Below are 26,836 nucleotides of genomic sequence, written 5' to 3'. Positions count from 1 at the left end.
ATTTCAGTGTAAACACAGCCCATTTGAAAACGTGTCACCTTGAAATATACATGGAAACAGCCGAAGACTCGTGCCGAAAACAAGCTAATTTATTCATGCCGAGCAGGTGGATAATCGCGATTCACTGACCTGTTCTTAAGCGTCGCGGCACCTTCAAGTGGGACACGGTTTAGGAGCGCATTTAAACCTTGTGGCTAGCGATGAGAAAATGAAGCCTCATGAAGCACTTTGATATTTTTTTTGCTCCTCTAGAGGGCACTGTTGGTAGATGCGATGGGATATTTCATACATTTCCATTGCACTTTAAATTTAAACCACACGCGCCATCTAGAGGAGTAAAAAATATTACACGAGGCTTCGTTTCTCCATCACTCCTGGTTAATTCATGCTAATCACGTTTCGTGTACAACATGCTATATCTTGCTATGAATATTTTATATTTATTTGACATTTAAAAAAAAAATAGTATCTGTCTACATGAAAATGTGAGACCCAGCTCTTTTTCAATTCTAGTTTAATTACCGTATGCTAAATCTAGAAAGTTTTGCGATTTTCTTTGTGTGAGAGATGTCACAAGCGAGCATATAAATATGTATTTCTTCTCCCTTTTTAATTCCGGCAGACATGCGACAACACACATCAAGTGTGATGGTAGGGGGTGTGAAAACAGGGCACGGCACATTTCAGACTTAAAACGCTTGGCGTGGCGGTAAACGCGGCTGTTTAATCAACAGAATGAAAAAAACAAAAAAAAACAAAGAGAATATGAAATATCCGATTATAGGGCGGAGGATTTTTCAATTTCACTGTGATGAAGCACAAATTAAACAAGTTCAATGAATGAAGAGAAAAAAAAAAGCCGCTGATGGAAAACTGTTCATTTATTTATGCTCCATGAAGACGTTCGTGTCGTCGCAGGAATGAAAGATCTCCGTTGTAGTTACTTGAATGAGGGCAAAAAAAAACAATCCACTTTCTTCGACTTAACGAAAGGCATGAAAACAGTCCTCGTGTTTACTTGGTTATTTCGTGTCACGCTACATTAGCATGTACACAATATATACTGTTTTGGATCATTCAAATTGGATCCTTGATGTCGATATCCGTTAATGGCAGTGAATGAGTTAACCTTAAAGGGTCTTCTTTTTTTTTCAACTTTAACAATAATAATATGCAAGCCCACTAGTCTAAACACACAATTGTGTTTTATATCACATTTGTGGACTATGAATAAAGCAGCCACATCCTCGTGTTTTAACCCATCTCAGAGGGTGTCCGATTTGCCCCTTGCTGTCAACTGAAAATGACATCATAGCTCAGGTAATGACCAATCACTCATCTTGCATATGTCACATGACCAAATTCAGAAACCAGATGAGCTGTGATTGGTTGAACTCCTTAACTGAGCTCCTTAACTGAACCCATCTAACTAACAAATAGATCAGATACTAGCTATCAAGATAGCTGTCTAGCTAGCAAGACAGATAGCCAGCTGTCTCGCTAACAAAACGGATAGCCAGCTTTCTAGTTAGCAAGACAGATAGCCAGCTGTCTAGCTAGCAAGACAGATAGCCAGCCATGTAGCTAGCAAGACAGATAGCCAGCTGTCTAGCAAGCAAGACAGATAGCCAGCTGTCTAGCAAGCAAGACAGATAGCCAGCCGTCTAGTTAGCAAGACAGATAGCCAGCCGTCTAGTTAGCAAGACAGATAGCCAGCCGTCTATCTAGCATGACATATAGCCAGCCGTCTAGCTAGCAAGATAGATAGCCAGCTGTCTAGCTAGCAACCCAGATAGCCATCCGTCTAGCTAGCAAGACAGATAGCCATCCGTCTAGCTAGCAAGACAGATAGCCATCCGTCTAGCTAGCAAGACAGATAGCCATCCGTCTAGCTAGCTAGACAGATAGCCAGCCGTCTAGCTAGCACTACAGATAGCCAGCCGTCTAGCTAGCAAGACAGATAGCCAGCTGTCTAGCTAGCAAGATAGCTAACTCGCTACATTGCTAGCTATACAGATAGTTTGCTAACTAGCTAGCAAGCAAGATAGCTTGTTCAGCTGTCTTGCTAGATAGATAGATAGATAGATAGATAAAACTAGATGTGAAGAAAATGCTGATCATATGTCTGGACCTCCGCTGGGCTTATGCATGTATTAGAGGGTGGTGGGGGGGAATCTTATGACGAGTGTGTTTGTGTGTGTGTTGGTGGGACAAGAGGGCTTAAAAGATTAAACAGCAGCCTGGCCACGAACAAGGAGGCGAGAAGACCCCTGACTGCGGGGGGCGTCTTGAGTTGCATCCCATTTGCATGACTCCCTTCTGTCCCGCTCGGGAATTAGCCTTCCTTGATTTCCCCGCAGTAGCGCCACCTCTCCGCATCTCGGGCAGGGAACCTCCATCCGGCGGCATCTCATTGGGACAGACAATGGAGCTCAGTATTTAGGACACTTGGCAGGGGAGGCGCGTTGGGAGGTGGGGGGACGGGAACAGGGGCCGCTAAGTAGCTCATCTCGCCTGGTCGCCACCGGCATGGCGGTTCGTCAGTGCAAGGTAAGCGCGGGACACTTTTGTGACCTCGTTGCCTCGCTTTGCGCTGAGGCGCGCTGACGTCGTCTACGGCGTAATGCAATTAAGCACACGGCTTGTTTTGATGGGCGCTTTTTGTCAACATTTGTTAATCTGCGGCCCAACGCCGCCGCCGCCGCGTCCTTTAATCCAATCTTGGGAGAATGCCTTTGGACAGACAAGGAGCGTGTAAACTTATTCTTCTGAAAGGCGCATACAGAAAAATCACGGCCCGCTTTGACGTTCAAAGACTTTCATTCGTTTAACACGCTAAAACTGGGGCGAGGACCGAAGTAAAGTATTGATACCGGGTCGATACCTGGCCTTGGTTTCAATATACTCGCAATGGCAGCCGATATTATTTTACAATCGCTAACTTATTCAAATGATGATTTCGGATGTAGACCGATATAATCCGATATTGTTTTTTGGCTAGTATCGGACTGATATCTGATATCAATAATAAATTGTGACACCCTTAATTGTCTTTCCGCTTGTGTTGCGGCACCGCTGTTTGTTTTCACATTTTCATTGCTTAAAGTGTTTTCTAGCCCTTAAAAATGGAAAAATGATTTCAATCAGATGAAAATATTGTTTTGGGGCATGATTGGAATCTGGGTATCCCGAACTATAACACAAACACATAATTTGTGAACAAGTGGATGACATTTTGTGTCGTGTCTTAGCATTACGCTAGCTAATGTTTCGTTAACTGGAGGCAGCAATAAATTGTTTTAAACAAGTATTTTTTTGGAAGGATTTTTTTTTCCCTTGTAACTCAAGACAAAGAAAAGAAAAATAAGCTCAAACAATAAACAACAAATAGCCCCCGAGCCCTATTTTGGACACCCGTGGGTGAGCCTGAACTTGACTGAATCAACTCTCTGTCACTTAGATATTACACCGCCGTGAATGATGGTGGCGGGGGGTCTTATTAAATATGTCTCTCCAGAAACATTTCATCGCATATCTTCATTGAGCAGATGTGGCGTGAAGCAATTAAGCCGAGTACTCTGTGTAATAGAGTGCACATCTCCCATTGCGACCTTTGCCTGCGCCACATCGTTTGTCACGTGTGACGACCGAAGCGATTCGACGGAGAAATGGACGGACACAAATGCCAGTGAAAGCACCCTTTGCAATCTCCTGTCATACATGATTAAAATTTTCAAAAGAATTTCACAGCTTTCAAAACTAGATTTATGCAAGGATGATAACTTCCTTGGCTGAGGTAATCAATGGCCACCACCTCCCAAATTGCACCGTCTCGTCTTGTAGTCCAGTCAGTTGATACTAAATCTGATATGACGTTCTACCCGTGTTCTCCGAGACCCTCCGAGAATCAATACTTTTCAATAATTCACAAGTGAGACTTTTCTCGCAATGATGGCCACTTTGTGGTAAAAAAAACAAGATCCAATGTTGCGCCAAAGGGTTATTTTAGCATATGCTTTAGGTCACTATCATAAGAATTTAAACTTTCTACAATTACCGTAAATATATGCATATAAACGATGGACTCTTCGGTGTGTTAAGAAGTATTTTAAAAATCATGAGAATTTTGGATGATTGGATTTCTGTGAAGCGAAAATCTCGTTGACTGAAGCTCCGCCTCTTACCGTGCGGCTGCATCGTTCCTTCAATGACATCATCCCAACGATGACAAAACAACAACAACAAAACTAACGATGGAGGATCAGTAATGGGAGTCAGAGGACGAGTGAACCAAGAAGCAAAAAACAGGCATTTTTCTAACATTGAAATAATCTGGAATACCAACAAAGCAAAAGACGTGTCAAGAGACTTCACACAGTGACACTCATTCCTCCTATCAAATAAAATTGTAAAATTAGTAGCACCCTGTTTGAAATTTTCATATGCTAGCTACGCTCCAATTTTGAAGCAATTTATTTGGGAACAAGGCGCAAAAAGGATTTTTTTAATTATTTTTTTCTATAAAAGAAAGCACAATTTTATAAAATAAATTCAGAAACAATATATTTTGTTTTTGGGTTGCAGTTTGATTAAAAATTTCAGTTTAATACTTAATTGAATCATAATGGTAATCAAGAGATATTTTTTCCCCATTCTTCACAAAGTGCTTTCCAAAAATCATCTTTAATAATTTCTGATTGAACAAATTGACTGACTGATTGTTTTGTTGACAATCCTTTTAGCGCTGCTCCATCTTGTGAATGCCTAATGCAACCCTAGCAGCTACTTTAGCTTCTATACTATGTGCCTTATAATGCGTTATAAAGATAATATAAAGAGTTTTAAAATAGGCCATTCATTGAAGGTATAATCCAATGCCCCTTATGGTGCGAAAAATGCGGTAAGCAAGGAATTAGAAATGCATCAGTGAAGGAAAATAACACGTTGGAGGTGTTTAGGGTGATAAATTAACATTGCAACCCGGATAAAAGCTCAAAAAGTTGACTTCCACGACACGGTACTTAAATGGTCCACAAATGGCCCCCGGTCAGCAATTTGGACACCGCTGCTTTGAACATTTTCCTCACTCGGGCTGATTAGGAGCAATCTAGCCTTAACCCCATCTTGGCTTCTTCCTCTTCTTGCGAGGATTACCGCAAATCTGACGTTAATGATTGCGGCTGTTGATTGCGCGTGAAAGTCGATGTGGTGTTGGGGGGTGGTCGGAATGTCTTGTTTTTCAAGCGTTTCCCCCATCCCCCTTCCAGTCTGCTCAGCTGATAAGGAATGGTTATAACCCTACCGTATTATCATAGAAGGAGCGGGGGGGGGCGGGACTTTTTTGCCTGGCAACATAAGGGGGTGAGTGGGTCACGATAACAAGCGCAAAATGACAGCAGCGGTCAGTGAAGAGACGCTCCACAATCCCGGAATTCAACCCCCTCCGGCGGCTTCCTCTTGATGTTATATGACCTCTAACCCCAAAGCAATCAGGTTGCCGCTTCTCCAAAGACTAAAAGGAGAATTAGATTGAAATGATGCGACGACTCCGGCTGGAGGCGGGAAAGAAAAAAAAAAAAAAAACTCCGAATCAGTAAATAACTCTGGCGTTGCCTTCGGTGTGATTTATGGGGGTGTGAAAAACGGCGGGGTTTGTGGTCGCTGTCACATTCAGGCCCGTCGAGTTAACGTGATGACGGGAGGGAGAGACCCCCTATTAAATTTACAGTGATTATAAGAACACGCCGCTTCGTATCCTTTCGCTGGCACCTCCTAATGTGATGGATGGCGTTGGTCGCTAAAGCAAGGCCGCCCGTCATCTCCCCTAATCTCTTAAGTGCATCTATTACCGTCATGGATGATTCACGCGCGGGACGGGATCCTCGTATTATACACAACCGCTTTGTAGGACTTGAAAAAAGACGGGTCATCGGGCTGTAAATGACTGTTTCTTCGCTCCTTTTTGGATGCCGTTGCTAGGCGACGCCAGCCTCTTTCCGCATCCCGGCAGTTGAGCAGTTGGGAGTGGATGCGCGGTCACACGGGTTTCACGCCAAACAATTTTTTGTTTTCGTTCTGCATGTGTGGTCGCCGTGAGATATACGCAGGATTTTACTCCGTGTTCACAATCAGGTCGATTCGAACGCTTGAACTGGCAGGGGTAAGTTAAGTTCAGGTAAGTCCCATGAAGAAACCTGTTGATATCGATTGATGTTCAACAATGACGTGCCCAAGGCCCCGGTAACGACCAATCACAGCTCACGTGAACAAACCTCAAACAACAGGTCAGCCATGATTGGGCGATACCTAAGCCTAAGTACGTCATGTGCCTGATTTTACTTCAGACAAACAAACTGAGTGAAAAGAATTACGCTAATCTTCATTGCGTAGTATGCAATTTGGCCACTGGGGGCAGTATTATATGTATACCGTATTCTGTGGAACCTCGATTAAATAGACTTGCAAAGAGAGTACTAAAGCTTGTGATTTTCACTCATTTTTCAAGGCTGATAGAATAATTGAGTATTGAGGAGTAAAAAAATATCACAGGTGCTTCATGAGGCTTCGTTTTCCTATCACTACATAAATCCATCCATTGCCTTTGCTGGGAACGTATCCCGTGCCACGAAATATCAGTCACAACAGCTCTGTAAGCTGCAGTAACAACAGTCATTTTCCCAGTGGAAGATGGGTATTATTTCTGAGGATCATGATATTACCTGAGCTAAATATCAGGACGTGTTTTTGGTATCACAATTTTCAACCAGTTTTTCTCAGCGGTTGTCCGCTTCATTACCATGTCTCAGACAGAGACTCTTTTTAGGAATAGTGCATCATTATCCAGCTGCTGTAAAATGAGTCTGTTTGTCTGTGTCCGAGGGTTTCTGCGATCTCAATCTTTTTGTGCTGTCACACTTCTTCAACGAGTCTGCAGCGGCTGACACGTCAGGCCGTGCACAAAGAATCGATAGTGTCTGCTCCGTGTTCACTCGAAACAGTGTAATCACCACCCGGCGCTACGCCGATTGGACAGGCCCACTCGTGCGATGCGCAGCGCAGTCTTATGGCTTCTACAAACACCGTACGAGACATTACTTATACATTACATACATACATCATTATAGTTTGGCTATAAAAGTTAGTCATCTGCTATCCAAGCTGTTTGTATACTCTGTAATTGTATATTGCACATATATGCATAGTATATGCATAGATAGATTGCTGCTTAGCTAGCAAGATAGATAGATAGCCATCTAGCTAGCAAAATAGATCAGATACTAGCTATCGAGATAGCTGTCTAGCTAACAAGACAGATAGCCAGCTGTCTAGCTAGCAAGACATCTATATATATATATATATATATATATATATATATATATATATATATATATATATATATATGTGTTTAGCTAGACAGCTATCTTGATAGCTAGCTAGCTAGCTAGCCAAGCAGCAATCTATCTATGCGTATGTGCAATATACAATTACAGAGTATATATATATATATATATATATATATATATATATATATATATATATATATATATATATATACACACAGTATACCTTTATATATGTTATACCTATATTGTCTGCAACATCTGCACCAGGCAGACGGAAAGGGATTGAAATGTAATAGGACAGATAAAGCCTGGTGTAATTCCCGGTATTAATGTCATTGTAGCGGGCACATCACAGTGAAGAATTCAATTCAACCATTATGAAATCCTAATTATCCTTTCCATTGTCTCCGCAAGCGCTCGCAGCGCAGACAGCTGTTGCTTTTCATATTGTGTTAGCGTGCGTTCGTTTGAGGTGTCGGCTAGCTGCTGGTTATTTGTGCGGCGTTCGCGTCTGCTCGGCTGAAGGGGCACCGGCGCTCTGTTTTGGCCCGGGTCCACGTGTCAGTCAATTGGTTTGGGCCTCGGAGGCTGACAGGAAGCAGTTAGCGTGAAGATGCTAGTGACGTAGCATGAAGGGAAGGGCGGCGTCGACGTGGCTCGTCCTACTCTTGTGTGGCACCATGTCTTGAAAAATCAATGAAGAGAGACATTCCCCTGAAGGCACTATGTCTCCATCTCATGTCATGTCCTCTATTCATTTGTGTCCCCTGTTGTGTCCATTTTGTTAGTAGGCTAACTACAATGAGTCAAAACATATAAAAAACCAAATGTCCACTACAGTGGACACAAATGAGTCTTATGAGAATGTCATCACATCGGCATTATGTCATTACTGGTACTGAATGATTTTTTTCTTACAATCTCTCTTGTTGTGTCTCCATCAGGAGAACCAGGCAGTCCTGCTAATGTTCCATCTGCTAAGCACCTAGCTGAAGCGGCTCCACCCGGCAATTGGACATCATGCCAAACCTCAGCCTGCTCCTCTCTCTCCTGCTGATATTCGTTGGCTCCCCTGCAGGTCAGTGGCCTGCAGCGCCTCCATTTCAGCTTGTATTAAAAGTTGAATCCGTCCTTCTCAAATGGCTTTACAGTACATGCACATGAGATTTAAGCAGTTTTTCGGCGGGAACAATCACATCTCATTGGATGTTTTTTTTTTTTTTAATGCTGTGACAAGAACAGTACTGTTCTTTTCAAAAGAACAGCAAATTAATTGGAACCTGAATCATCTAATTGAATGTTTTTTAATGCTGTGGCAGGGACAGAAACAGTATTGTTCTTTTCAAATGAACAGCAAACTAATTGGAACATGAATCATCTAATTGAATGTTTTTTAATGCTGTGGGACAGGAACAGTACTGTTCTTCTCAAATAAAGAGCAAATAATTTGGAACATGAAGCATATAATTATTTTTTTTATGCAGGAACAGTACTGTTCTTTCCAAATGATGAGCAAATTAATTGGAACATGAAGCATCCTATTGCTGAACTGTGTGATAATGACCGCTTATTTCGTTAAGTTATACGGGCGCACATTGACATTATTGGCACAAATTTCCTGCAATGCTTTGTGCTTTTTAGTGGGCACTTTGTTGGAAAAATTGACATCTTTGAAAAAAGCTTTAGAACGACGGTTTTACATGGTATTTCTCATTAATCTGAAATAAACCTTCCCCATTGAAAATTGAATTCAGATTTCCCGAAACAGATCCCAAAATGTATAAAAGTCATTTAAAAGCTTTTTGTCCCTTTATTACTGCGCGTGTGCGATGCTATCAGCCAAGCCGGAAACAAAGCCAAGTGGACATAAAACCGAGCGAGGAAAACGGCCTGTCTGAGAAAGATACAGCCTCCTTGGTGTACATGCCGCCATTACATGCCGCTAGCCCATTGATTTCCGATAAACAACACCAAGGGAGGAATATTCACGAGCCTCTGGTTTCAAATCACAATTTCTTTTTATAAACCATTTGGATTTTTCTTCCGCCGCATCGCCAGTTCAGGTTATATAGAATTGACCCTATAGAGAGAGCTCTTCTTCTATGCGCATTAAAAGTAGAGCGCACAGAGTGTAAAGCGCCGATGCATCCGAAAAGGCAGCAGCCGACGGGGTTGTTAGTTCCACTCAAGAACATCGCCTTGACGTTTTTTCGAGGATGAGGGATGGCGCTCGATAGGGTGTGCGACGGCAAAAACAAAAGTTGAGCGCACACACACAGTGGCGTGTAGTGGTTGTTACCTATAGTTGTAGCACAGCTTGTCAGGCATTGCTTTTGCGTTATTGATTATGTTAACGCCTCGAATTGATTCACTTGACATTAATGTGAAGTTTTATTTGCGGCCCGCATTCTGAAAATCGTATTTAAACCGTGTACGAACAAATACTTTATCGCTCTATGATGTTCGTGTCAATAATGCTCCCTTGATATACATACCGAATGTACATTACACGATTAAACAAAAGGAAGCGTAACATAAGCATAAATAATGCGTGTAGGAAAAATGTTGAATGGAATGGAACACAATACACGATTTTGGAATGTATTGTAACAAAATAATATAACGCAACAAAACTAAGCTAACCTAATCTATCAACAAACTTAGCAACATAGAGTAACCTAGCAACCTAACGTAACAATGTAATGTAGCAATGTGACATAACGATGTAACACAATATAACATAATGCAATGTAACATAATACATGATTTTGTAATTTATTGTAACAAAGTAATATAACGCAACGAAACTAACCTAATCTATCAACGTAACATAGCAACATAAAGTAACCTAGCAACCTAACGTAACAATGTAATGTAGCAATGTGACATAACGATGTAACACAATATAATATAATGCAATGTAACATAATACACGATTTTGTAATCTATTGCAACAAAGTAATATAACGCAACAAAACTAAGCTAACCTAATCTATCAACATAACATAGCAACATAGAGTAACCTAGCAACCTAACGTAACAATGTAATGTAGCAATGTGATATTACGATGTAAAATTTCAACCTAACTTAATGTAACATAATGACTTAATGCAATGTAATATAACTCAAGGTAACACATTATAACACAACCCGATATAATCGTATACGACATATCACAGAGTGATCCAAAGTAACATAACGCGACAACATAATGTCACAAAGCGTAATATTACGTAACATGGTACAAAGTTTAAACAAAAAACACACAAATCACAGTAACCTCTACGAAAGAAGTACTTACACCAAAATGTGTTTGTTTTTTGAACGTTTTTTGAATCCAACTTGCATACTTGTAGCCATCGTAAGTGACTATGCTAACAGCGTTTCCTTTGCTCACAGATACATCTACGCATGAGGAGGAACCCGACTTTTACAGAGGTAAGAACTATTGCTCACTACTTCTTCTGCCTTTACTAAAAATTCAAGTGGCCCCATTGGGAAAGTCAACTTTTTGGAGCTTTGAACCTTCTGCGACAATGTTGATTTCTCACCCTAAACATCTCCAAAGTGTATTTTCCTTCATCGATGCATTTCGAAGTATTCCTCGCATACATCGGCCTCACCCGAGCAGGTAAACGTGACTCGAGAAAAGCTTATAACGAGCAAAGAAATTCCTACCACCCCTACACCGTCCCCGTAGCGCCAGTACAAGAGTAAATACACTCCGACCCTAAGCATATCTTTTAGTTTTGTTTTGGTTCCAGAATTGAGGAGTAGATCGTTTGCACGAGTTGACCAAGTAAACAGCAACGTTTCATTTACGCTTTACAACGCTTTAATGTAGAAAATGACGAATAGGTGATAGGAGGAACGTGTGTCATGATCACGACGGATAGACATCGTTTTACATGCCTGTTTTTGGTAAGCAATCAAGATGACGGCTGGATGGATATTTTGTTGCCGGCGGAATTGAACGACATCATAAATTGGGCGTGGCAGCCACGCGGTGAGTGGTGCGGCTTCAGTAAACAAGACGTTTCACTTCCTGGTTCAAAATGTCAGTACCGTAAAACTCATATTTAATAAGAAATTAAATCGCTAACGTGTCAAATGTTATTTTTATTCATATATTTAACCATGGAAAGTGTAAAAAAAAAAAAAAAATCATGATATCATATCCTTTAAGTGGCTTTTGGACTCGATTTACAACCGAAGAGAAGCTATTACGCTTGAAAGCTTGTTCATGCCCCGTCCTTCAATGAAGGACACATGCTGTAAATTTAAGGTCAAAGCGATATCATCTCTCACACTTGGTATCATCTATCATCGACATGTCACGCCATATTTTTTTCCTGGCCTGTCTTGGTCCAGATCAATTTGAGCATTGTGCTATCATTATTTTTTTTCTGGAGAGACAGAAAAAAATAGTAATCGGACCATCAGCATGAGGTGTTCTGTGGGGGGCAAAAGAAAGCTTGCTGATTGGTCGCCCAGGAAGGAGTTGAAGCAAAGGACAAAGCTTCTTCCCCTTGTGTTCAAAACGCTGCATATTCTGTGATTTGGCATATTTATAGACGATGACGCAGCCAGCGCACAAGGCGGGAACCGTGTGTAGGTGGTCTTCCCGCTGAGATGTTCAGCAGAGTTCTCTTGCTTTTCTGACGGGCAAGATGTTTATCACGGCAATGTCTATAGAGTAATTCCTTCTCTTCCTTTTTTTTTTTTTCACACCCACACGTGACTTTTAAAAGCTGTCCAGTTACAGTTTATGTTCTCATCTTCTCAAATGCCAAATTATGCTTCAAGTCATTGAGCTGGACCGACGATGAGCGTTTTCTCTGCTCGTTTTTCTTTTGAGCGTTTTTCGTTTCTGTCAGGCACGGAGAGGTCAGCCTTTTGTTTTGCGCCTTTTCAGACGTAAACAAATCCAGTGAGATGCCAAGTCTATGGTGGTATTAAAGACTTGGATTTGTGGCTGAAGAAGAAAACATTGTAATCAGATCAGCTAGTTGCAAGAGATGGCGGCCAATTCAGTCTCGGCGGAATAATTCCATTTGCGGCGCATGAATTTTTTTCTCGCACAGATGATTCCCGCCATGATTTTGGCTCCGCTGGGAAAAATTACATTAGCATTTGGACTCCTGGTCAGTTAATGTGTAAAGTCCCCCCAAAAATATAAAATAAAAATAAATACATAAATACTGGGATAAATAAATAAATAATAAATAATAAATAAATAAATATTATATATATATATATATATATATATATATATATATATATATATATATATATATATATATATATATATATATATATATATATATATTGACATATGGTAGTTATGAATGTGAATTAATTGAATAAAATGCACATAAAACAGCGTATATGGAAACAGGTTTTAATTGATGAAGCAGCCATAGATTTTTATAATCTGTTGTGTAGGAGGAGTGTAAATAAGCTCACACTTGTTTAGCGCACGGAATCAATCCATTCAAAGTCAAGTTCGGCCAAAAGAAGAAACAGAGAGATGCTTGACGCAATGTGGCGACATATAAGAAGAAGACAGTCAAACTGGAACAGAAACATTTGTTGTTTTATGGATGATGGTGCGAGGTTTTGGGGGGTGGTAAAGAAAGGGAGGATTATTAGTTACAAAAAGTCATTTTCTTGCAGCTGCCTCCTATTTTGACTTGGGCGAAACATTTTTTTCTTCCTCGTGTAGCTGTTTATTTATTGTACGCTGTCCGGAACAGTCAAGCTAGCCATAGCAACAAGCGTTCATGTTATGCATGACAATAAACCAAATAGAGCGCTTTGTGGACGCAAAGCGGCGCAAAACAGCTGACTTGATGTCAATAGCTCTACATTGTCCTAAAATAAAGTTCAGTGCTGATTCAGCCTTCTAAGAATGTTTAATAAAATATTTATTTATGCTAAGATAGCATTTCACAGTGCCTGTTGCCATCGATTAGCGGTGGCTCCAATGTTAGCAGCAGCAGCAAGCAGCGCTAGATGCTAGCAGCGTTAGATGCTAATAGCGCTAGCCGCTAACAGCGCTCAACTCAACGGCCAGTTGCTGTGCCGACTGATCACTTTTTAACAAAGCGGGTTCACTCAAAAGTGTTTTTAGCTTGCAAAAAATCGCCACTGTGATTTTGATGTCACTTAGTTTCGTAAAGCAAATGGGGAGGTTTTAAAATTAAGTATAAATGCGATTAAGTGAAAATGTAAAACGTACTATTCAGTCAAAAAATATTTTGTCTTCTGTGTTCAAATGCTCTTTAATTCAGTGATGCATTCTCACAAAATTATCCTTACGTCTGCTAATGAAACTTGAGATATTGATAGATTTTAATTCCACACTTAATTCCCCATGAGGTAACTGAAGGATCAATGTAGTTTCAGCAATTTCAATGTTGTGTATTGATATATTCTAATTCTACATGATAAATAATACATGGGGTTAGCTCTTTTATTTATTTATTCAAAAAATTGTTTTAATCAGCGTGCTCAGACGTGAAAAATCACAATAAACCGAACATAATGTATTACGATGTACATAAATTAGCGTAGCAGAACATAAAGGGGTTGTCACAAATATTTTTAAAATAATATTTATTTGATTCAGAGCAGTACAGAGTGGTCAGCACGCCTGCTTCGCAGTTCAGAATTCCCGGGTTCAATTCCAATTCGCCCCGGCCTTTTTGTGTGGAGTTTGCATGTTCTCCCCGTGCCCACGTGGCCCTTCTCCAGGCTCATTCCAAAAGCACTAAGTGTATTGAAAACTCCAAATAGCCTTTAGGTGTGATTGTGCTAGTTTGCTAATTTGCAAATTGCTAACATTTTGAGAAGCTAAAATTTTGAGCGATTTAGCTATGGATAATAAGATAATAAATTGTAATATAATATATTTGCAGTGCTTGGTGATGTAAAAATCTGAGCCTAAGAAAATGATACTTGCAAGGTTTAGGAAAGACTAGACCGAGTTCATACAATTCCGAAAGTTTCGCCGGTTCCGAAACTAGAACTGGAGGCGGCTCGCGATATGCAAATGAGGCAGCTGTGTGGGTTGCGCGGAGGACACAGAGGCGAGTCAGACACAAGTTCACCAGAGGGTGCGAGAGACCGCCGTGTCTCGGGGCCTTCTGCTGCCCGCTTTGACCACCCCCCTCCCCCGCCATCTGTCATATCCCACATTACAGTAAAACAATTGGACCGCCACCAAGAGTCATCGCTATACTCAAACGCCGCACTCTATTCATCTTCTACCTACAAATAATTTATTCGCAGCAGGGTTGCTAATGTTCTCTCCGCTTGCGTGCGTGCTTATAATTTCAATTCCTTAAAAAAAAGGTCTTGAGATGAAATCCTCTCTCGTTCCCAGAACGCAATTCTTCACTTAATTCGAGTCCCGTCCGTCGGCCCCTCGGTGTCTCATTTCTAGCGCGGGGGCTTTTATTTCTAAGTAAGCGCTAACTAAGAGTCCAAACGGGGTCAAATCCATTTTGCCACATCGTAATTGCACATCGTAAATCCCTGCCCTTTTGAGGGGCCAGCGTTTGCGCGTGGCGGCGAAAATAGCGGATGCCGCTGAAATGAACCCTGACGTAAATATGCATTTTCTACATTCTGCAATATTTGCAAAGGTTCACCTCAGAGTGGGATAGTATTCTGGATTACTTCTAATAATCAGGTATTCGGATTAAAAGGAAAAATTCTGTGAATTTCGGACCGTGAGCAACAACTTTTTACTCATGCTTCGAACCCTGTAGCTCATGGTCTGTAATTGTACTTTACCTAAGCTTAGAAAGTAATCAAATAATATGACTTCAGGTACTAAATTATTAACATAATTACCGTATTTTCCGCACTATAAGGTGCATCCTCAATTAATGACATATTTTAAAACCTTTTCCATATATAAGGCGCACCGGATTATAAGGCGCACCCACTATTAATGACATATTTTAAAACTTTTTCCATATATAAGGTGCACCGGAATATAGGGCGCACCCTCTACTAATGACATATTTTAAAACTTTTTCCATATATAAGGCGCACCGGATTATAAGGCGCACCCTCAACTAATGACATATTTTAAAACTTTTTCCATATATAAGTGCACCGGATTATAAGGCGCACCCTCTATTAATGACACAGTTTAAAACTTTTTCCATATATAAGGTGCACCGGATTATAAGGCGTACCCTCAACTAATGACATATTTTCAAACTTTTTCCATATATAAGGCGCACCGGATTATAAGGCGCACCCTCAACTAATTACATATTTTAAAACTTTTTCCATATATAAGGTGCACCGGATTATAAGGTGCACCCCCAATTAATGACATATTTTAAAACTTTTTCAATCACAATATAGTAATACTCAAAGTAATAATATCTTTAAACTCTCAATAATAACTTAATGTCAATAGGAGCAACCTTGTTCAACTGTAAACACACAAAAGAAACAGGTCAAGCTTACTTTATCACTTCATTCCCCATCTCCCAATCCCAATCTCAATATTCATCCATATATGAGGCACACCTGATTATAACTCAACTTTAAAGAAAAAAAAAGGCTTTTAGGTGAGCCTTATAGTGCGGAAAATACGGTAATAATAATAATGAAAGCCTTTTGCCCGCAGATGGCGCCACGGGTTACGGGCCGGTGTTTGAGGAGCAGCCGGTGGACAGCGTCTACCCGGAGGAGTCGCCCGAAGACAAAATCACCATGAGCTGCCGAGCCCGAGCCAATCCACCTGCCGCATACAAGTAACATATGTTCACTGGTGCACGTCACGTCGTGACGACGCGCGTTCCTCTCGGGTAAATCCCAATGTCTGTGCGAAGGGTATTTTCACCTTCTTGTATTTTCACCTTCTCGTGTCCGCAATTCGAGAAGACATTACAAAGGACAGAGTCCAGATTTAATGGGAAGTTTCGTGGACCTTTTTTTTACTCAAAAATGTATTTTATTCAGTATGATTGTTCACCGATACCAAGTACCGATACTCTTGTAGTCAAGTTACACAGTAGCAATCAGAATTTTGGAAAATACTTTGATTTACTGTTTCATTATTCAAATGTTTCTGAATTGCAGACTACTTCAGTTTTTAGTATGATGGAGAAATATTGATAAAACATTTTTTTTCAAGAAAATGTTCTAATATCATTTTGATTCATCAGCTGCCATCCATCTTTCCTTTCTTCCTTTCTTTTTCCTTCCTTCCCTTTTACTTCTTTATTCGTTTTCTTTTTTCTTTCCTTCCTTCTTTCCTTCTTTTTCCTTCCTTTCTCATTTCCTTTCTTTTTTCTTTCATTATTTCTTTATTCCTTTTCTCCTTTTTTCTTTCCTTCCTTCCATGTTTCCTTCCTTCCGCCTTTCCTCCTTCATTTTCCCCCAATTCCTTATTTAATCATTTTCTTGTTCTTTCTTTCTTTCTTTCTTTCTTTCTTTCTTTCTTTCGTTCTGATTTTTTTTTCTGCCTTAAGTATCTGTGACTGGTATCAACAGCCTTTGCAAGGACCCAATACCCAATAAGTTTCGATATTGTAACCATATTGATAATCATCCGTCCCTACAAATCTAATATCATTATAATCATGAAACCCCCTTTTTAACAGTGGAAGCAATCAGTATTCTGTGTATTAAATATAAAAAACAATACCACTCGACATTAATGGGGGAAAAAAAAAAAAAACTGGTGCAACACAGTAGAGAATGTGGGCAGGGCCACGTTTTAGAAGGGAAAAAAACAAAACAAAAGAATGAGACGTATAACTCTTTTTGTATTTCTTTTTCATTTGATGGCAACAATATGCAAATTACCGCCATCATTTGTCCTCCCGCTGACATTGATTTAACAGTCAATACAAGTGGTTAAAAGGGGGGGGGGGGGGGGGGGGGGGCACAGCAAATAAACAAGATGTCGTTGGCAACGGCCGACACTTCATTTGACTGAATAGCAAAGCGGAGGCTGCTTTATGATGAGCTCAGACAATTTACATGCAAATGTATGTAAATGATGAAATCCTCGGCACGTCTTCGTACCGGTGTCATCCTCCAATTAGATGTCATGGCATACTATAAATGTCCAATTTATGGAAGTTGGCTGGAATGATAATACAAGTTGAAATTGCCCATAAGAAAATCTGTTTTTGAAAATGTATAGTGACAATGAATTCATTCAAGTTTAATAGACAATAAGCGTAAATGTTGAGCATCACCGGTGCAGCAACACATGTAGACAGTTAATATAGCAATACTCACGAGTATATACAGCCAGTCTACCGTTTCTCCTTTTTGCAGATGGATGCTGGACGGTGTAGAAATCGACCTCAACGCCGACCACAAACACTACAGGTTATCGGAAGGCAACCTGGTCATCAGAGAACCCGTTAAAAACCAGCACGAGGGGAGCTACTCCTGCTTGGCCAGCAACACGTTTGGGACCATCGTTAGTCAGGAGGCGTTGCTCCAGTTTGGATGTGAGTTTTATTGGCCCAACCAAAACGTCAACTAAAACAAGTGACCGCAAATAACGATTTGATTTGTTAGCTAACTGGCTAGCTAGATAGCCAGTTACTGAGACTAACCAACTGGCTAGCAAGCTCGTTATTCAGCTAGTTATCTGGCTAGCTAGCTAGCCAGTTAACTACCTTGCTAGCCACTTGGTTAGTTAGCTACTAGCTAAGTAGGTAACTACCTAATGAACTCACTCACCAGCTAGCTAGCAAGTAACTAGCTATTTGGTAGTTACTCCTTTAGTTAGTTAGCTAGAGTAACTACCAAATAGCTAGTTACTTAGTTAGCTACTACTTAGCTAGTACTTTGTCCAGTACTCCTTTAGTTAGTTAGCTAGAGTAACTACCAAATAGCTAGTTACTTAGTTAGCTACTACTTAGCTAGCTAACTAACTAAAGGAGTAACTACCAAATAGCTAGTTACTTGCTAGCGAGCTGGTGAGTGAGTTCCTTAGGTAGTTACCAAGAAAGCTAGATAGCCAGTTAGCTAGTTAGTTGCGGGCCGAATTTCTAATAAAAATCTTATAATGGACCCTGTTAGGTAGTGGGAATGCGCTTAAACTCAAGTTTTGGTTTATTTCTCAGATTTGGATCTTTTCTCGTCGGAGGAAAGGGAGTCTGTGTATGTGAAAGAAGGACAAGGGGCGGTTCTTCTCTGTGCTCCTCCTCCACATTATCCAGGTGAGCGAGATGCAAAAAAAAAGTGCAGTTCCAGTCAAAAGTTTGGAATCAGCTTCAAATTCATATGGTTTCAAATACATTCAGACAGTGGTTCAGGGAAATTTGTGACAGTGAAATATGTTTTTCAGCCAAGTACCCTCAACCAAATTGCATCACAAATGACAACGTGCATCCATATGAAACTTAACAAAATAAAGACATGCCCTGTTTTAAAAAGTAGTCTCTATAACATAATTCGTCTAAAAGTTGATTCATGTTCCAATTGGTTTGCTCGTAATTTGAAAAGAAAAGTACTGTTCCTGTCACTGCGTTAAAAAGCATTCAAATAGATTTGCTGACACCTGCAGAAGCCCTAAAATCTCACTCACCCCATCTGGTGCCTTCACTTACCCCCCAGGGGTACTTTTAAAACCATTTGAGAACTGATATATAAAGAGGTCAAGAAATTCAGTCTTGAAAATGCAAGCTATTTATTGAATATCATTCCAGTTCACATGTTGTTTTGACAAAAAAAAAAAAAAAAAAAAAAAAAAAAAATATATATATATATATATATATATATATATATATATATATATATATATGAATGTATTACAAAATAATAATACTTTTAATAATGTCAAAGACCTTAAATATTAATCTAAAATTGAAGGGATTTTTAAATAATGAAAAACCCCACTGAATTAGATATGTAGAAATCAACATCAACAACAAGTTTAAATCTTTTCCCACACTTTGCTTCCATCTTATTCAGTTTATGAATCATGCATAATTGATGACAAAGTTGGCTTTTGCGTGATGTAATTTTCTGTGGCTTGGTATTTGAAACCGTCTCATCTCCATTCCTTCCTATTCACTCATGATCATATCAAGCAGACAACATCTCTCTATTATCCCACCCCAAGCCGGGCGAATTATACCATTTTAATCTGAAAGGTCAATAAATGAATACTAAATCCTTCTCAGCGTCAAGTAAATGCACCGTTTTTTTTTTCTAAACTCGCGCCTATTCAGCCAACTCCCACTGAGCTAATGTCGCATTCAGACGGCGGGCTATTTCCAACTCTGTCGCCAAGCGTCCGAGAGTGATTGACAGGCGGGTGTTTTGCGTCCGTGCAGCCGACCTGTCATTCCGATGGATCCTCAACGAGTTCCCCACATTTATCCCGCTGGACAAAAGGCGCTTCGTCTCGCAGATAACGGGCAACCTTTACATCTCCAAAGTGGAGGCCTCGGACAGCGGCAACTACTCGTGCATCGCCTCCAGCTCCTCCATCTCCAAGAGCGTCTTCTCCAACTACATCCCGCTGGTGCCCCTCAGCGAACGTCAGTTACTTTTTTTTTTTTTTTTTCTTCTCAAAACCATGCAGATGTATTCAAGTTGTGTTTTTCCACCACGACACAGGTCCAAACAGGAAGTATCCGGCTGACCTCAACGTCAAGTTCCCGGATACCACAACTCTGGTGGGGCACAACATCACTTTGGAATGCTTTGCTTTGGGAAAGTAAGTTGGAAACAAAGGAAAGAAAAAACTCAGATAATAAGGTTGGATTGTAAAGGTCAGACTATAAGGAGCGCCAAATTCTAAATTGCCTGGTAAGGGCAACGTCATATGAGCCTTCAACGGGAACTAAGAGGAGCACCAACTAACATAACACAGACACGCAGAGATTGCTAGAATACTGCAGCAACATAATAGTAATGTGGCCGATTGGGTTTACTAGTGTAAAGTGCCCCCCTGGTGGCGAGCAAAATAGCATTCAAAACTCAAAATCAATGCTTCCTCTGGCTCACTTTCTTTACTTGGAGATTGCCCCCTGGTGGCTAGTAAAACAACTGCAAACACACTGCAATGGCCCACATTCTAAATTGCCTTGTAACGGCAACGTCATGCCTTCAACGAGAACTAAGAGGAGCACCGACATATTTACAACATATCACAGACACGCTGAGATTGTTAGAATACTGCAGCAACATAATAGTAATATGACTGATTGGGCTTACTAGTGTAAAATGCCCCCCTGGTGGCGAGCAAAATAGTATTTAAAACTCAAAATCAATGCTTCAAGAGCGTCCTCTGGCTCACTTTCTTCGCTGGGAGATTGCCCCCTGGTGACTAGTAAAACAACTGCAGACACGCTGCAATGGCCCACATTCTAAATTCCCTGGTAACGGCAACGTCATGCCTTCAACGAGAACTAAGAGAAGCACCGACATATTTACAACATAACACAGACATGCTGAGATTGCTAGAATACTGCAGCAACATAATAGTAATATGACCGATTGTGTTTACTAGTGTAAAATGCCCCCAAAATAGCATTCAAAACTCAAAATCAATGCTTCAAGAGCGTCCTCTGGGTCGCTTTCTTTGCTGGGAGATTGCCCCCTGGTGGCCAGTAAAACAACGCTGGTTCAAATCATGAGAAAAAATGAATAATACTCAGTTTCCATGACATTAGCAATTGAACTTGATTTCAGGACATTGTAGTTTTGTTGACATTGGTGACACCTTTTTCTTTGTCCAGCCCCGTCCCAGAGATCCGCTGGAAGAAGCTGGACGGAGAGCTCCCCCCCAACCACGAGGTGCGCATGGCGGGCGCTCACCTACACCTGTACAACGTGCGGCCGCAAGACGGCGGCTCGTATCAGTGCGAGGCCGTCAACTCCAAGGGGAAGGACTACCACAGCGCGCATTTGTCGGTGGAAGGTACGTCACGGCGTTCCATCCCCGCTTAAATGTAAAAAAAAAAAGCTTAAAACCGTAGACTCACGCGCGATCCGTTCCACGTTTTCCAGCTTTTCCAGAGTGGGTGGAGCATATCAGCAGCACCGAGGCAGACCTCGGCAGCGCTTACACCATGACCTGCTCGGCCAGCGGAATACCCCAACCGCGCGTCCGCTGGCTGAAGAACGGCGAGCCGGTAATGTTCAAGCTCACGCTCTTGGAAGTTATTTTTTATAACTTCTCATTTCTTTTCTGTCTTGAATGCAAGAAAATTGCATCACAAATGCAAATATGCATTTTTATAAAACAAAAATAACAACAAAAAAAAGGAATACAATACGTTGCAAAGGAGTCAATATAAGACATTTTTGCATGAAGAATTCTCAATTTTTTTTTTAAACTCTAATGGACTCTTTGTGAAATATCAAAATACTTCCTATATTCAATTGTATAATATTAATCTATAATATTTTTGCTATTCATTTTTTATACTGCATATATTAGTATGCACCAATAGGAGCAGCACTCCCAATTTTATTTCATACTATACAATGACAATAAAAGTATTCTATTCTATTCTATTCTGTTCTATTCTATTCTATTCTATTCTATTCTATTCTATTCTAACCAACACAAAACTTTTTAGGATTTAAAAAGTCAAGAAAACTTTGATTTCTGCCTCAGCTTCTGGAAATTGCTTTTCCAACGCCAATGTGCATTCACATAAAACACAACAAAAACACATGAATAACTTAGCAATACGTTGCAACATTTTCCAATTGATTCACTCTTATTTTGAAAAGAAAACCGTCAAAGCATTAAAAAACCAAGTTAGATTTGCGATACCTGCAGAAACATTGTTGAAAACTTTGATTTCTGGCCCAGCTTCTGGAAATTGCTTTTCCAATGCCAATGTGCATTCACATAAAACACAACAAAAATACATGAATGACTTCATAATAAGATGCAACATTTTCCAATTGATTTCCTCTTATTTTGAAAAGAAAACCGTCAAAGCATTAAAAAACCAAGTTAGATTTGCCATACCTGCAGAAACATTGTTAAAATCTCAAGTGCCCCCTGAATTGCCTTCACGTACCCCCACGGGTGCACGCACCGCCATCGTTATCATTTTTGCGATCCCCCGCCACTGACAGTCAACTGACACACCAAACAGCTTGTTACGTCGAGAGAAAAGTGTCGTAAACAATTAAAACACGTCAAAAGCAGCGACAGCAGATCGGGGGTGTTGAAATTCGCAGGCGTTTCCGAAAGCCTCCCCCAGTCAAAGGAGCAGTTTGATTCGCAATCGGGAGCGCTTTAAATATCACCCGCTTACTCGTTTTTGCGGCGCGCAGCTGGACGGGGACGAGATGGCGTTCAGCGGCTTGACATTTGAAGACTCCGGGATGTACCAGTGCATCGCTGAGAATCCCCACGGCGTCATCTTTGCCAACGCCGAGCTGCGCGTCTTTGGTGAGTCCTGGGGACCTTTCCAATCTCATTCAATCCGAAAAGACATGTCGTAACTTTACATTATATATATATATATATATATATATATATATATATATATATATATATATATATATATATATATATTCGGAATCAATTCAAAGCGATTTTTGTTTCAAAATGATTTGTTTTGTTTCAATGAACGATTATTTCTGCTTCGATCTATAGAAGAGACAAAGATAAACTTGACTTGTAAGGAACATGCCTTTTCACACAAAAACAAAATGTAGACCACAACTGCTACTTTTTAAAACCAGCTAGCAATTAGCACGTCCGCCTTTAGCACTAGCAACGTAGACCACAACTGCTACTTTTTGAAACTAGCTAGCAATTAGCACGTCCGCCTTTAGCATTAGCAACGTAGACCCCAACTTAGCGAGCAATTAGCATGTCCGCCTTTAGCATTAGCAACGTAGACCCCAACTTAGCGAGCAATTAGCACGTCCGCCATTAGCATTAGCAACGTAGACCGCAACTTAGCGAGCAATTAGCACGTCCGCCTTTAGGATTAGCAACGTAGACCACAACTGCTACTTTTTGAAACTAGCTAGCAATTAGCACATCCTCCTTTAGTATTAGCAATGTAGACCACAACTTAGCGAGCAATTAGCACGTCCGCCTTTAGCATTAACAACATAGACCACAACTGCTACTTTTTTAAACTAGCTAGCAATTAGCACATCCTCCTTTAGCATTAGCAACGTAGACTACAACTTAGCGAGCAATTAGCACGTCCGCCTTTAGCATTAGCAACGTAGACCACAACTGCTACTTTTTGAAACTAGCTAGCAATTAACACGTCCGCCTTTAGCATTAGCAACGTAGACCACAACTTAGCTTGCAATTAGCACGTCCCCCTTTAGCATTAGCAACGTAGACCACAACTACTTTTTGAAACTAGCTAGCAATTAGCACGTCCCCCTTTAGCATTAGCAAAAAGGATAGGATTCGCCGTTCTGAGTGTCAAATGGATTACGAAGGCATATTTGTATTATTATTCATCAATAATCCATAGCCCCCCCTCTCTCGTTCCAGACTGCGCCCCAAACTTCGAACACAACCCGGTCAAGCGCGCCCTGGCGCCTCGAAACGGCCGCGTGGTGATGGAGTGTCGGCCCAAAGCCGCCCCCAAGCCCGCGATCTCCTGGAGCAGGGGCACCGAGCTCCTGTCCAACTCCAGCAGGTGAGCGAGGACCCCCCCCTCACAAAACACCCCCATATGCTCCCCCCCTTTTCCATCTGGGTCAAAATAGCGCACGGGATGAGGAGAACCGTTTTAGGGATCCAAATAAGCTGCGGATTCCCTAAATCTGAAGGCATGTTGTTGATGGTTTTCCTGACGTTAAGCTCATCTGAACGGGTAAACCCCTCTCTGACAAAACAAGCCTAATCTGGGGGGGAGCCGGGAGACCCCCGAGCTTCTTCCCAACCCCCGCGGCGGCGTTCAAACGCGGGCGGAGCGCCGGTCAAATTACTATGCAGCATATGCCCCTTAATCGCCTCTATGGCGCGGATGCTAGTTTTCATGCATGAGCTGGAAATATGCAAAGAAAAAAGGCAATCCGACGTGGCTTTTTCTTTTTTGCCTTCAGCTCGCTTTCACCCGATTTTCCAACTTTATTTGAGGAGCGTCACGTATTTCAAGTGCTTTTATGACATTCTTTTTTTCATCATCCACACATGGAATAATACACGGTGGACTTTTCACCTCGGCGTCCGCATGTTTTATTCAGCGCTCGAAGCAGCCGCGGCACGTGAATTTGCTCCGGATTATTAAATTAAAAATGCTATATAATAGCACGCAATACATCATCTGGACAGGGGTGGAGCTAGAGGTTTTCTATGATGGGATGAAGGGATTTAATACGCAGTCGGGGTTTCGTGAAATAAAATAATTATTTGATGATATAGTTGAATGCACATATGCGGGTAATGTAAATAGCAAGCAGTTGTAAATGTTTATAAGAAATACTGCATGCATATAAAAAAAATTCCTCGAGGGGTGGGCGTGGCCAATAGGGTGGCCACAGAGTCAAAGAGTGATCATGGCCATCCCGGAGTTCAGAATCAATATTTATATGATAGCATGCTCGTCAAAAATGGCTTGATTATGTTTTGCTCTGATCAGCCAATCAGAAGATAGAAAACTATTGACATCATCATCACCTCTATATATATATATATATATATATATATATATATATATATATATATATATATATATATATATATATATATATATGGGCAAAAAAATTGTTTTCTTTGACAACACACAGTGCATAGTGAGCAGCCGCTAACTCTGCCCATCTGCTAATATACATATCTTTATAAACACACACACACATATATACACGTGTATATGTGTGTATGTTTTTATATGTTGCTATCAAACAAATATTTTTTTTTACAATTTTCAAGTAATCAATCAAATGAATCACAATGACTATTTATAATTACATATCTACTTTATCCTCTGTGAAGAAGAACAAAAGTCACCGCAGCTTAATTAGTCACCTAAAGTTTTATCCGAAAAAGAAAATAGTTTTTAGTGAGCCTGAAATGAATTAATGGCATCTCCACTGACTTCATAAAAGAAAGCTGATATGAGTTTTGCATTCTGAGCGTGGTCGTGGAATGACTCGACTCATATCTCAAGGCATTTACCTTGTAAACGCGTAGCTTCCGGGCACAACAGAGAAGGCCTGGACCCGAATCAAATCCTCTCCTCCTCCTCCGCGTGTCCAGGATGTTCATCTGGGAGGACGGCAGCCTGGAGATCCTCAACGTGACTCGCACGGACGAGGGCCAGTACACCTGCTTTGCCCAAAACGACCGGGGCAAGGCCAACAGCACGGGCTCGCTAACCGTAACGGGTAAATAAATAAATGCGCTTCTTCCGACCTGCTGTCTGCTGATGTCGGCCTTGGTGGGCGGATTCATCACTCTTGTGCTGTCTGACCTTCACGTGTCCGCTGATGTTAAATGATGGCACTTGTAGAAGCTACTTTTACATGCGAGTATTGCTTAGGAGCACTTCTCACGGAATCATTGTTTTCCATATCAAACATGTCATGAGTTTCGATAGAACTGTGGATACAAATAAGCTGTCAACCTAGTGGGCTTGAGAGCAGCTCTTTTCTGCCCCCTTGTGGACAAAAGTACATATTACTAGATCGACCAACCGTTATTTTATTATTTCATGCAGAAACTGCATGTTATTTTGCTCATGTTTGAAAGAGACACGATTTTAAAAATAGATACACGCGCGTATTTCAATAAATCAGAATATTATATATATATACTGCAATCTAATTTCTTGAGACAAGGCAAAGCTAAGCCAAATAAATAAATAGGAATGCTGAATTATATAGTGTTAATTTACACCACATAATACAGCATATTTATTTATTAATTTATTTATTAATAAAACGTCAGTTTCTATCAGTAATGGATTAGGTTGTGTAACATTCATTCATCCATTAATTTATTACTGTATGAATTTAAATGGTTTAAAGTGTGTATTGAACAACTGAAATGAGTGTGTGTGTGTGTGTGTGTGTGTGTATATATATATATATATATATATATATATATATATATATATATATATATATATGTATATATATATATATATATATATATATATTTATTTATTTATTTATTTATTTATTTATTTATTTATTTATATTTGTATGAGCTAATCCTCCTGATGTATGTTCTTTTTGGCGCCCCCTACAGATTCCACAAAGATCACCTTGGCCCCGTCCAACGCTGACGTGAAAGTGGGGGAGAGCGCCTGGATGCAGTGCGCCGCGTCACACGACGCCTCCCTGGACATCACCTTCATCTGGTCCCTGGACGGCAGAGTCATCGACTTGGACAAGGAGGGCCAACATTACCAACGCAACCCGGTGAGAGACGATGATTTCCAGCGAATTGGAATTCCCCCCGATCTCTTGGCGCATTTTATGCGGCCTAATAAAATAGCAATTTCTGATAGCATCCATCGCTTCGAAACTAAAGGCTCCCTCTGCG

The 26,836-nt window shown here is 40.6% G+C and overlaps 1 protein-coding gene across 2 annotated transcripts in view; it reads left to right on the top strand.

Moving 5' to 3' along the window:
• cntn1a (contactin 1a) overlaps positions 1-26,836 on the top strand; it is a 68,008-nt gene that overhangs the window by 23,395 nt on the left and 17,777 nt on the right. The window contains exons 1-14 of one of the 2 annotated variants that reach the window (XM_088416837.1): positions 2,520-2,550; positions 8,288-8,421; positions 10,744-10,782; positions 15,998-16,124; positions 17,662-17,840; positions 18,462-18,557; positions 19,677-19,883; positions 19,963-20,062; positions 21,087-21,268; positions 21,358-21,482; positions 22,645-22,762; positions 23,837-23,984; positions 25,547-25,674; positions 26,540-26,712. In XM_088416837.1, coding sequence (XP_088272963.1) covers positions 8,364-8,421; positions 10,744-10,782; positions 15,998-16,124; positions 17,662-17,840; positions 18,462-18,557; positions 19,677-19,883; positions 19,963-20,062; positions 21,087-21,268; positions 21,358-21,482; positions 22,645-22,762; positions 23,837-23,984; positions 25,547-25,674; positions 26,540-26,712 — 1,680 coding nt within the window. In that variant the 5' untranslated portion in view covers positions 2,520-2,550; positions 8,288-8,363. Of the gene's footprint in view, positions 1-2,519; positions 2,551-8,287; positions 8,422-10,743; positions 10,783-15,997; positions 16,125-17,661; positions 17,841-18,461; positions 18,558-19,676; positions 19,884-19,962; positions 20,063-21,086; positions 21,269-21,357; positions 21,483-22,644; positions 22,763-23,836; positions 23,985-25,546; positions 25,675-26,539; positions 26,713-26,836 lie in introns of those variants that run through there. The other variant, XM_088416836.1, reaches the window with a different exon arrangement.

The sequence above is a fragment of the Hippichthys cyanospilos genome, chromosome 6, assembly GCF_059441005.1.
Source record: "Hippichthys cyanospilos isolate Australia breed blue-spotted pipefish chromosome 6, RoL_Hcya_1.0, whole genome shotgun sequence".
In the NCBI taxonomy this organism is placed as follows: domain Eukaryota; kingdom Metazoa; phylum Chordata; class Actinopteri; order Syngnathiformes; family Syngnathidae; genus Hippichthys; species Hippichthys cyanospilos.
This window is presented reverse-complemented; position numbering and strand designations above follow the sequence as displayed.